Source organism: Parasteatoda tepidariorum, chromosome X2 (genome assembly GCF_043381705.1).
Source record: "Parasteatoda tepidariorum isolate YZ-2023 chromosome X2, CAS_Ptep_4.0, whole genome shotgun sequence".
Classification (NCBI taxonomy): domain Eukaryota; kingdom Metazoa; phylum Arthropoda; class Arachnida; order Araneae; family Theridiidae; genus Parasteatoda; species Parasteatoda tepidariorum.
The window spans coordinates 56,743,711-56,757,056 of NC_092215.1; the positions used below are offsets into that span (position 1 = coordinate 56,743,711).

The 13,346-nt window shown below is 28.2% G+C and overlaps 1 protein-coding gene across 6 annotated transcripts in view; it reads right to left on the reverse strand.

Moving 5' to 3' along the window:
- Positions 1–2,710: 2,710 nt before the first annotated feature.
- The window catches only part of LOC107453363 (glutamate receptor ionotropic, kainate 2), a 47,293-nt gene continuing 36,657 nt past the window's right edge, over positions 2,711–13,346 (reverse strand). For 5 of the 6 annotated variants that reach the window (XM_016070168.3, XM_043041143.1, XM_071188368.1 and 2 more), the window contains 4 exons: positions 12,355–12,553; positions 12,022–12,247; positions 9,069–9,328; positions 2,711–3,157 (listed from right to left, as the gene is read on the reverse strand). In XM_016070168.3, the coding sequence (XP_015925654.3) occupies positions 2,996–3,157; positions 9,069–9,328; positions 12,022–12,247; positions 12,355–12,553 (847 nt within the window). In that variant the 3' untranslated portion in view covers positions 2,711–2,995. Of the gene's footprint in view, positions 3,158–6,953; positions 6,983–9,068; positions 9,329–12,021; positions 12,248–12,354; positions 12,554–13,346 lie in introns of all 6 variants that reach the window. The other variant, XM_016070169.3, reaches the window with a different exon arrangement.

A 13,346-nucleotide genomic window follows, 5' to 3' on the forward strand; every position in this document is an offset into this window, starting at 1 on the left:
GTTACAAAGTAGCATTTGTTTACTTTTCGTTACCAACTGTATAAAATGCTAGTTTGTTTTAAATTTCAACTAATTATGGAAATTTTTGTTTACAATTTGTTGAAATAAACAATACCTTTTCAGGTGAATATGCGATAATTTTTTCCTGAAAAAGTAATAAATAATAATAAATTATATAATTTGTTTTATTAATTATTATTTCTGAAATAAATGGCATAATCATTATTAATTTTTATATTTTATTTAAGGCATTTATTAAAAGCTGAAGTCCTTTTTTTTTTCATTGACGTTAATTTTCGAACAATTTCAGATGCTAGACAATGTTTCTTAAAAAATCTGTAATATCATGTGCTTTCCAATCTTAAAGTTTATATTATTGATACTTTAGTATATACCCTTAGAATAACAGAACCTTCAGAATAACACCAAATGAGCGAGTGGCGCCAATTTCGGTGTATCATCTGGCAACCCCTTTGGACAAAAATATGACGGCAGCGCATGCGCTCTTGGATATTGTCATCACTCTTTTCAATACAGGCACTCTACCGATAACCATACACGCCTCGCTACAGCCGTCTATTTATTCGGATCCATCCGCAGTTCAGAGGGCGCTGCTCAGCATACGCATGCGCTACGGGTCTGAAATTCTAATCATTTGCATATTATGCTCTACTTTGCATTTCCTGAAAATTTCAGCTCACTCACATAAGTCCCTCATGGTGTTGCAATTTTCACAAACATGAGTTTAGCTTTGTATTTTCACATCACGGACGCGAGCCCCCATTATCTGTAGGGGCTTGTGGAGCAAGGGAGAAAAAAAAAGACAATAGTTTAATAATGAAACTTAACATTTAATAAAAATGGAAAAAAGAAAGAAAGAAGTTTAACAGTGATATCATGAACGGTGAGAGTTGCCTACACGCAGTGTTGCAGGAACCAGAATGAATTCTAAATTAGATTGCTCTATAGAAAAGAGTTAAGTTCATTTAATATTTGGGAGTTTTCCCATCTAGACATTGTGTCTCCATGGACAGTCAGGCGCCTTTCAATGAGGAAGTAGATGATGCAATTCACCCAACTATTACATATATATTTTATATTAAATGTTAAATAAGTCGAGAACTATCAATATGTCAAACAACAGGTACATAGTATATTCTTATATGGAATTTTTGTAATACTAATTTAGATAAAGACAAATAACGAAACTAAAATTTGTTATTTAAGTTTAAATACTTTTATCATTTTATGGTGACTCACTAAAATTTTAATTGCATGCATTGGTTAAATAAATAATTATTGCAGCAGAAAAACTAGGACCCCCATTTGTAGAGCATGTATCAATATTGATATTTGTTTTAAAAATAAAACAAAATATTTTATTTCCATCGAAAAAATAATTAGAGAATACTATCAGATAAATAATAATTAAATATCAGAATAATAATAAATAAATATCAGAGAATAACACTAAAACCATAAAGAAGTTGATTAAAAGATGAATTGTACACCCGTGTAGGGATCGATATACATATATATTATATATGTGTATATATTTAAATAATAAATATATATAATATATTATTATTTAAGTAAATAAATCATTATATTATGTATAACATTAAAAAAATTGTTAGTTTAGTTGTACTGTTTTTTTACTTCCTATTCGTCGCTGAACAGCTGACTCTATTTTTGGGTTTACAACTACTAATGTTCAACTCCGTAGCCTTGTAATTTTGAACCAATCCAGAAGACAAGGAGACTCCTGAATCAGTACCCCCAGAGGTATTGATTTGTTACGGGAACATGGAGGACTTTGCGACTCGACAGATTTAACGTGCATCAATCACCATTTACTACACGGGGAGTCTTCGGCCATCTGGGATCGAACCCACGAGCTCTTGGACATGGGCCCAGTGCCCTACCAACCAGGATATCCCGGGCTTTGTCCTGTTATTTAAATTTTTTTATTGTTATAAGAAATATCAATAAAATTTTATGCATTGATTAGATTAATTATAATCACGCAATTTATATGACAGGCCCCCATTGTAAGGTATGTATATATTTTAGGAAAACATGTTTCAAAAATTCAACTCAATATTTTTATGACCGTCGTTGAACAGCTGTTCCAATTTTTGGGGTCTACGACTTCTAGTGTTCAACTCTGTAACCTTGTAATTTTGAAAATTTTAATTTGGAAAAATTTTGTTTGGAAAAATTTAAAAAAATTAAATAAAATATATATGTATTATTAACTATTTTTAAAGTAAAGCATTCCCACAATAGCCCATTGAGGACCAGGAGGTTAAATTGCTACAATTTCGTGACCAGCTGCCATAATAGTGACAAAATATTCCTGTACAATGCAACCCCAAGATATGAATTGTTTGCCAAAGAGGTGATCCCCTTACCAGTTCACCTTTGAACAAGTTTTCAGAACCTGAACAATAGACTGACTATCTCTACCCTAATATCTCCTCTAAAGTAAACCCAGCCTTATTTTATACCTGGAAGGAGAATAACTAATATTTTAGCATGGAAAACAAAAAATGAAAGACATTAACACTTATTTGTTAATATTTTTGAGCAAGGTATGGAAGCATAAATTTTCCTCCACTTCCACAAGCCAGCCACCACTTTATGTAAAATAAAATAAAAATTGTGTACGATTGATAAAATAAATGTCCATGCTAAAAATCAAGTCAAGTTTGTTTAAAAACTTTCACAAAACTTTATTTATAATTAAAATTTTACATTTATGTTTAATTTGCAGGTTATATTGAAATTCTACATGTACTGTATTAAATATTGCACTTCAATATACATTGAATACAAGGCTTCAATGTTTTAAAAAAATCTCAGTTCATATTTGAGTAGTTTAAAATGGAATACTGTGTTGTAAGTAGTGAATGTTTCTAATGCAGTCAAACATTGGTCAAGTAAATATAAAAGAAATTAAAATACAGAGTCAATCTAACAATGTAGTTAGCAGTCATGAGAGAAAGTCTTGGCTTGTGGTTGAATGAAGTACAAAACCACTCTCTGTGTTAGCTGGAGTGAAGTCCCCATCCAAATAGTTAGGGGCCGGACGGCTTGAACCTCGGCATCTGCAGATATCTTGTAATTCATTTAGCATTTCTGCTAATATCATTCTCTAATAAAAAAAAATAGAATTATTAATACTTTAAGTGTCATACATAAATATATTTGATTACAAAAGTAATTTCTGTCTAGTAATACTGGAAGTATTAAAGACATTGTATAACAAACTTAATTTTTGTCTATTAATACAGGAAGTGTAAGTTATGGACATATTATATAAAAAGTTTAACTTCCATCTATAAATACAGGAAGTGTAAGTTATAAACTTATTGCATAAAAAATTAATTTTCTGTCATCGTCTATTAATAAAGGAAGTGCTAGTTAGAGACTATTTGAATAACAAATTTAACTTCTATCTTTTAATACAGGAAATTTTAGTTATAATCAAATTGTACAACAAATTTAGCTTCTGTCTATTAATACAGGAAGTTTCAGTTATAGAGATATTGTATAATAAATTTAACTATTGTCTATTAATACAGAAAGTTTTAGAAATAGATATATTGTATTAATAAAATAATTCAAATTTTTGCTTACTAAGAACAGAAATGAATATATATAACATATTGTATTAACAGCTCCTCATTACTGCAACCCTTGCTAATTGCAATTGCAATTGGGATCTAATGCATAAGATCCTAATTGCAATTCCATAGACATAACTTTATTTTAACACCTATTTTAGAGACTGCTCTGAACTATTTATTATTTTATTTTTTTATTTCTACAAAGTTGTTAGCAATTTAAAATATGAAGAAATACCGCTTTTTATTAATTTTAATAAACTAATAATAATTCTAAGTTATCCAGTGTTATTTATAAGCCAGAGAAGAAAAAAAATTGGGATATTTTATTTATTCTTTTTACCACTGAAAGTAAATTAACCATGACTTCCACTTCATTTAGTGGTATATAACATCTATATTTACTTAACAAAGTTCTTACAAAAAATGTGTGTTATAAATGTTAATAGTTGTTGGTAGACATATAAATACTCATTTCAAACAACATAGCTAGAAGAGAAATGGTTTTCTACAAGTTTTTTACCTCTTCTGATTATGTGATTAGAAACTAAAGACTGATACTAAAAGACAAACAGAATGAGTTTTATGTCTGCGATTTGAAATTAAACAAATATTAATTTAAAAATATCTTAAAAAGGTACTCAAGAATCTCAAGATACCAAAGATCGTTCTTCACAAAAACATATTATTAAGAGAATAATCTCCATTCTTTTTAAATGCGCATAAAATATTACATTTAATATTACACTGCCAATATATTTAACAATAATTATGAATTTACAAAATTGATACTCTTTGATTTGAGACTTGTATTTTTCAATTTAAACATACATATAAAAATGCAACATTTGAAATATTTACAATAAAAAGAAATGACTAAAAATAAAGTTGATTAATTCCTAAGAGTAAAAAGTAAATAAAATCAAAACTTTAATATATAGTAAACAAAAAAAGCAACATAATAAATAACTTTTGATCCAATGATTGGATCCTCATGGACAAGGACTCAAACTTAATAGATCACAAGAGTGACCTCAAATATACAATATATAATACTTTTAAAATCAAATAAATCAGATTTAAAAACACAACTTTTTCAAAATTCAATAACTCAAGAGCTATTCGACGGATTTTGTTCAACTTTTTTATTTTGAGATATCAAATTGCATTCTTTAAAATGATGTAGAAATTTTTACACCTCATAATTCAAAATTTTTTCGACTATTATTAAATAAAATAGAAAATTATAAATAATTATAAAAAATTATTTTTTTGCATGGAATTATCTTTGAAAAACAAATTTTATAATTGCTTCATTGATTCGCTTAAAAAGTTTTCAAGCTATGACGAAACATGCATAGTGTAAAATTAACACTAAGGGTTCCAAACTTCCAATCATGCTTCTGATCAAACTATTGAGACCATATTTCAAAGATTGTAGCTAATTCCCCATATTTTGAGGGTCAGTAAAATCTGTCAAAAAAAAGGAATGTTTATTCAGAGAAATTATATTTTTGTCTGATTTCATAACTCGATATATTGTCTCCATTAATTAATTAGGTTGTTTGAGATCACCCCTTCCAACCATTAAGATTGAGTCTTCGTACATGAAGATCTGATCACTAGATCAAAAATTTATTCAGGGTGTTCCATATTTTTTTTTTGGGGGGGGGGACTGTACACAAAAAAAGCTTTATTCTAAATCAAAGGGCCACATTAATGTTTCAGGAGCTTCTTAAAATAATTGTAAACATAGTTTGTTAACATAGTTTGTAACACAATGAGCAATAAGAAAATTTATAGTAAAATATTATAAAAATATTAATTTGTCCAAACACAACTGCTAAAAGCATACTTTTTGCAGTGAATCCTGCACATTTTAATTTTCCTTTTACTATAATAAGATAGATTTCACTGGGGAATAAATTTTTTGTTGAGTTTATACAAGCACTTAACCCCTTAACTGCCGCGGGCGTATATATACGTCTCGGCCAGACGATGTGTTAACTGCCGCAGGCGTATATATACGCTTTCCCGAAGTACGAAGCTTTGCATTGCGCTGCTATAAATAGAACTACACCCCTACTTCAGAATACAGTAAAATGACCTTGAAAGTGTTTGCTTTGCAAATATATTACTAATTTCGGAGGAGGGGGAATGGGAAAAGGATGTTATGGAAAAGTGATATCGTATTAATCGTTTGCTTGTCTCTTTTTGAGTAAGGTCGGGTTTATTCTTTTTTCGATTTCATTTCCCGTGTGTATTTGGTACTTTTTATTCTTTCCATCAACGCCTTCAAATGCATCGCGAAAATGTGCTGTTTGTTCAAGAAAAAAATTCGTCGTGAATCCCGCTATCAATGCAATGAATGTGATGTTGGTTTATGTGTACAACCATGTTTGAGGATTTATCATACAACAGCTAAGTTTTAACATCTTTTATATTGAATTTTTATTATTTAATTTAAATTTTGTATTATCTTTCTTTCCTTTTTCTTGTCTTGTAAAAGTAAACTGTTTTTAAATTGCAACGCGTGCATCATTTTACCCCAAAAAACACCGCGTAAGAAAGTTCACTTGAGCGAAAAACGGTGGCACTGGGGAGTGAATCACGTAAATTTTTCTCGGCAGTTAAGGGGTTAATCTTACTTAATTCAGGTGTACAGATTTCGATTTGATATTAGTTTTGTTCCGAAATTTACGTATTTTTCTCAAAATGGTATTTTTAGTTCAGTTTATTTTTTGTCTGAATGTACAAGCTCATAAAGAGCGTATAGTAATGTAGCCATATATATATATATATACTTGTCTGCTCCTTTGAAAATAATACTTAAGGCATAAACCATACAACTTCAATTTAGCGCATCATAAACTGAAATGTATTATCAACTTCCTCCTACTATGCTGTGCAAAACAACGAAGTGAGAACACTTAATAGACACTCGACTGAGTATTAAAAAATCCTTGTCTGGACAATATTATGAAATTGCATAAAAACTGTAACTTTTAGAGAAAAACCAATTTCAGACTTGAAATCAACAATGTGAAAGTATCTAAGATCTGTTTAAAAAAATCTCATACTACAAAAAAAGAAACTCTTTCCCCAGTGTAATCTACTAGACATCCATAGCGCCAGCAATACTAGTGCTGTTTTAAAACAGTTTTGCAGGATTAAATATTAGGTTTAAAAATAGTAATTTGCTATAGAATTATAAAAAATATAGAAAAAAAACATTAAAGGGTGATTATTACAGACTATCTTGTATCATAGAATTTGAAATAAGTAATTTAGGTTTTAAGAATGAATGACAAAATCATTTCTTACCTTTTATATTTGAGTCACTAAGAGAAAGGCTTTGCATGCAATAGAAATAATTTGTTACAAATGCATAAAATGAAGAATGAGAAAAATAATTTTATTTATTCTTATAATTTATAAGTATTAATGATACCTATTTTGATAATCACATTCAGAGGCATAGCTAGGCTTTACAGTGCCCATGGATAAACTCAGTTTTTATGCAAACTTACAATATAGTGTAAAACGTTAACGAAAAATTTTCAATAATATTTTAAGTTTTAGATAATGTAAATATTTAAATCTACCGCACTTTCTTTTTTTTTTTTTTTTTTTTTTTTTTTTTTTTAAATTTTGATGAATATGATTTAGCAGCTTTACATAATATTTTTTAAGAGAACATAACTGAATAACTTCAAAATACTGCTACTAGATTTGGTTTAAAATTTTACAGTGTATTGTAGTGTACTAATGTGCACTACCCTACAATAATGGTAGAAACACTTTCAGCTCTTGACATTTTTTTAAATTTCTCAAATACTTAGAGGATAATTTCATAACTTTATAAGTATTTAGATCATGTAAATTCTCATACTTAGCAATAAAATTTAAGGCTTTCAGAGGTTTGAAACACTGGCAATAAAGTAAGAAGAAAAAAACGAGTATTCTTAAACATTCTTCTCAGAAAATATAGCAATAAGCTTGTAACTTGCATCAATTACTTTGGTTGTTATTTGTAGTAATTGCATTAAATTTTGTAAATGTTGGTTAAATATTTATGCTGATATGAATATTTTTATTTAAAAAAAAAAAAAAAATTTTTTTAAACATTAAAAACATTTAACAAAATTAAACAAAATTTTAGAGCAATTCTTGATAAGTAAAAAACTAATTTTAAAACTGGAAAAAATTAGATATGAGCATTTAAAGCACAGAAAAAATTTAAAGAATTTTTTTTATTATTTTATAAATATTTTATAATATTATTTTATAAATCGTATTTAATAACCGATTTGAATAACTTGAAAATTTGAAATTTTTCTAGCAATTTTCTAAGTAGTTTTTGTTTTTAGTTAAAAAAAGCCCTAAATATTAAGGGGGTATCAAACAATCTTATTTTGTACAATTTATTAATAATGACACTGACAGCATGGGGAATCCTAGCCACAAAAGTGAGTTTTTTTAACATGTTTCTTTTCTTTATACCATCACATTTTAGTGTATGGACATTTATTGCAAGGTATTATAATTTGTTATTAAATTTTGTATTTAAATAAAGTAACAAATTATTATCACACTTCAAATTATATAAATATGAAATGAAAAACAAAATAAATTTATTTTAACTCTATAAATTAATTGGATTCCCTCATTAGGTTATGATCAGTGTATTGATTTAATTCAAGCTCGATATGCAATATATTAGTGCATTTCCATATTTCAGCAAACATTAATCGCAAATGAACTTTACCAATTCAATAGAAAAAATAAATAAAAAAGCCTATTCGCAAATGTAAAAAATTAGATTGTTGCAAAAATCCTAAAAGAGCAAAAAAAAAATTAATCATTATGTAAAATAAAGAAAAATAACAGGATAAAATCCAACAAAAAGGGAATGATTTTTAATAATGAGCAAGAAATTGTGAGAAATAGTTTTGGGCAAAAATTGGTTTACTAATGTTTAAATATTAATAGCCTTATTTATGATCATATTTAATACTAAAAAATTTAATAATACTTTTAAAAAAATTTTAATATTTAAAAATTTTACCTATAAAATAAATTCACTTTTTCTTTATTTAGGTGCAATTTTTAAAAATTATTAAAAAATTTGCTAGTATCAATCGAGTATGAGTATATTCGAATTAAGATCAAGTGAGTTGAAATGCAGAAATGGGTGGTTTGAAATTTCTGACATCACTCACTGAACAACGGCTCATCTTAGGAAATTTCTGACATCACTGAACAATGGCTCACTCTGTAGTCCATAAAAATGCATAAATTGTGCTGTACAGCTGTACTCTTACAGCTGTACAGCACAATTTATACATTTTTATGGACTACTTAATTTTGCAGTCACATAATTAAAAAGCAACGCATTGAAACATAGAGCTAAAAAAAAAGAAGCATTTTCTGACTTACACGTTCATCTCTTGGAATCTTTTTTGTTCTCCAGATGAATTCAAAAACTGCAATTATCGCTGCCATTCCTAACCCAGCCAAAAGAACAACAAAAACACCACCTACGTTAGGTAAACCTAATTCACTGGCAGAAGAAGGCTTTTTATCATCGTCTTTACATGTGGAAGGATTTTTCCACCATTTCTCTTTGAGCTTGTGGAGAAAGCCTTCTTCTTGTAACTTCAAGATTTCACTTGAAATTAAAGCTCTATAAGGCGAACCTATTAAAAAAATTTACAAAGTTCATTAAAAAAGATTAAACCCACAGTGTTCCATAATTATCAATCCTTATCAAAAATGAATTACAAAATGTATACAAATTAAAAATCACAAATTAGCAAGGAAGAAACAAAACACTTTTGAACTCCTCTCCGTTTCCTTTACCAATCAAACAGGTTTAATTTCTTTCTTCAGTCCTGTCTTTCTCAATTGTGATTTGTTAGGTATCAATAGTATTTCTTTTCTTCACGCTTTAATATTATACATTAATATGTGATCTTCAATGCACATACTTTTTTTAACTCACTTTTTTTAACAAACACTCTTATATTCTCTCTGCATATATTTTTATGTATTTTTACAAACTGCTTCTACTTAAATTGTTTATAAGTAAATCTACAAAATATTCCTAGAAATTTCTGTATATGCTTTGAAGAATATTCTTCAAGACAATATAGATTGTTAGAAAAATCAGAGCAATATTTTACAGACCAAATAATTTGTTTTTCTTTCTATTATTCTTTATTGCATTTATGTAACTGAGAAAAATTAACTTAAATAACAATTCTTCATGGATTTTTCAGATATATCAAAGGGTTATGAATTTTGCACCCATTATATGATATAAAATTTGAAAAATATTTAGGCCTTGTGAAGGATCTAAGGTTGTCTTGTTTCAACTTTGCACCAGAAGTGACAAAAAATTCTTAATCAATAATCAATTTTATTTTCAGAGAAATTAAATGTTGTCTTTTAACTATGAGATTTAAATATGTGTTTAGTCAATAAAAGCTTTTTTATGAATATTTTTTTATCACTAAACTGCAATTAGGTAAAAGTAAAATTAAAATCATGTATGTAATTCTTTTTCAATAGCTTAAAGTAACTTATACATTTTCTAACAATTTTCTTTGAAATTTTGTTTCTTTCCATTCATATATAAGACTTCTAATGAAAGCTGTATTGCAACCTTCAATAAAACAAATAGTCTAATTGGTATTAGATAGTAAATTTAAAAATAATAAGTTTCACATTCATAACCAAGTTAATACAATTATTCTTGTTTGATAAAGATCATCTTTACGGATCCCATTTACAAGATCAGGCATGTGGCATCACTCAAGGAAACTATATTATTAATTCAGATTCTCCTAGACTGCTTTCAAGCTGTTGTGGGAAGGCAACTTTGAGACAGGCCTTGCCTAGTTGTTTTTTCCATGTAGCAAAGAAATGCAAGGAGGTGACTTTGTAATCACTATTTCATAACCTGATTTTTTTCCCCACCAAATTACTTTTGCACCTGAGGTGTGGATTCTTCTCATAGAAGTATAGTACATATCATTATTAAAACTATTATAACTCATTCATTTGAAAAGTTTGAGACAAACTAAATTTTCAACTTTTGAAGTGATTACTTTTCTGTTGTATTGCATTAAAATAATCAGACTTAATTGAATTATAAAACGCAATGTCTTTTACTGCTTTTGAAAAAATTAATTTTAAATTTTTATTGTTACAGAAACATTCTTTTTTCTCATTATACATCACTGTAACTGAATTTTGTGTGTATTTTGTTATTAAAACTAAAAAAAAACTTAAAAAATAAAATTCCAACAGTGACTTTTCTTTTCTTTTATAAAAAAGGCTGGGTGGTTCAGAATCCAATCTAAGGTAATGCCCCCCACTGCTGCCGCGCCGGAAAAGTTCACAAAAAGTTGGATGATGTGGTATAGAGGATAGATAATAATTACAATATCTGCCCTCTAATTTAAATTGCGCTACTTTAGTCTGTGTTTCATTTTCAGGCCATTACTTAGGATGAATGCTAGATCATCACCATAGCCCAAGACTAGGATTGCAAGTTAAGAAACTGTCTCATAAAAAACATTTAGAGTTAATGTTTTTCCTAATATCTCCAAATTTTTTTAAATGCTAGGGTTTGCTCAAAATTGTTTCAAATATGAAATATTTCCTTTTTATTAGAAAAAAAAACATATTTAAACAGCATTTAGTGCGTTTCTGAAACTTCAAAATTGATAATGTAAAACGGATAAAAAATGTATGGGCAAAATGGTTCAGAGTTTGTCTAAATCCCGTCAAGTAAGAAGGTCTTTCTATCCTTTATATTATAAATTAATAAGGTTAACATATAGTTCAGTATATAAAAAGATAATAAAATGAATTAAAAGGTTACTTAACCCCTTCTTAACCAGAAGATTAACCAAAATGAGGTGGTAACTCAGGCTATTACCCTGGACAATAAAATTTCTAAATCTTTTGCTTAAAAAACATGTGGGACACTGGTAAATCAATATATGATGAATGACAAAAATTTAGTGAGAATAATTTTATGACGTACAATATTTTATGCCGAAATTCTGTTCATTAGAATAAAAATATTGAAATTGCATAAAATTTAAAAAAAAAATTTCAGCTTTTTTATATACTTTTATTATTTGAGTCATATCCATGTCTTTCAGTGCATAAAGTGTAAATTTTTTTGAATTTGTGTCCCAGCAAAGTTTTCAAAATTTTTCACAAAGCTTCCTCAAATTTCAATCGTCTTTTTTTATGACAAACTTGTAGTCCTACCCATGACTGTAGCTTTGATATGATGTGAACAACCAAACTTCCTTTTATTAAAATTATGTCACAGAAAATAAATTCAAAATCACTCCTTTCTTTAATTACATACCAGGTGGAGTAGCAATACCATATCCTTTAGAATCTAGAAGCGTTCCTATTTGTGTTAATTCACAGTCTCTTTCAGTATAGTATTCAATAGTTGTTGATTCCATAAGAAAAGCGAAATTTCCTTTTTTTACTCTCTCTATACCTTCATCATTGTTAGTAAGTAATACTCCTGGTTGAGCAGATTGCATAGCAGTCCACATTCTTTTATATGGTTGAAGCTGGGAATTCTGAAACAAATTAGCAATTGAAATTCATGATGCTAATTATTTATTATTATCCTATTTGTTCACAGTAATCATTCATAGTACTACTAAATAATAAAATAGCTTTATACCTCAAAAAATTTTCTTGTTGAACCAGATTTTACACATCCATATTGAATATCAGATTGACGAGCTAAATCTTCAGCACTTTCTATTGGACTTTTCATTCTCTCTGCTGTTAAAAAAGCTGCAAGATTTGCAGTATATGAAGATATCATTATAAGTGTGAAGAACCACCAGAGGGCTGCCACAGTGCGAGTTGAAGTTGCCCTGTATATTTTAAAACACAATATGAAATCAAAATGCAATTGATCACAGCATAAAATAATTAAAATGATTATATTAAACCAAGTGATGATTCTATTTTTTGAATTTTTAGTGTGATTTTTATGAGGGAAAATTTTTTAACAAAGTCATTAGTAAGAATTTAGAGGATTTACAACCAGCTCACTTTCATACCAAGACTTTATAGAAAAAAATATGTCTAAGTATAGGGTAGTCTTATAATATTTCTTTTATATGAGCCTCTTAAGGTTTGTTTCATTTGTTTCAAAATGAAATAGAGTAATTTAAGGATAATAACCGAAGATCCTGTTGATTTTCAACAATCGAGCTCTCATGGTAACTTTTATAGTGGACAAATTACAAAATTTTAGTATGGCATTACCTATTTTTTCATCAAGACATGATCTTAAAAAAAGAGAACATAAAATTGAGTTGGAACCATATTTCAAGCATGAAAAACAACAGTTCTAGGCAAAGATGAACTCTAGAGTGTTTTATCTGCTCTGATTTGTCAAAATTGAATTGTTGAAGTCCGATCTAATGAGAGGGCTCTGACTACATTGAGAATTAATAAGAAAACACAGCAATTTGCAATGCTGCTTTTTGCTCTCTTTATCTTTACTAGCGCAACTGTTTTATAAACTAGACATTTCATTCCAACTTCATTTTATGTTTTATATTGTAATACTCATGTTAAGGTGAAAAAATGGGTCCTGTTACTTGAAAAGTTTGAATTGGTTCACTGTAACTGTGAGAGCTCTACCGTTATAAATCATTA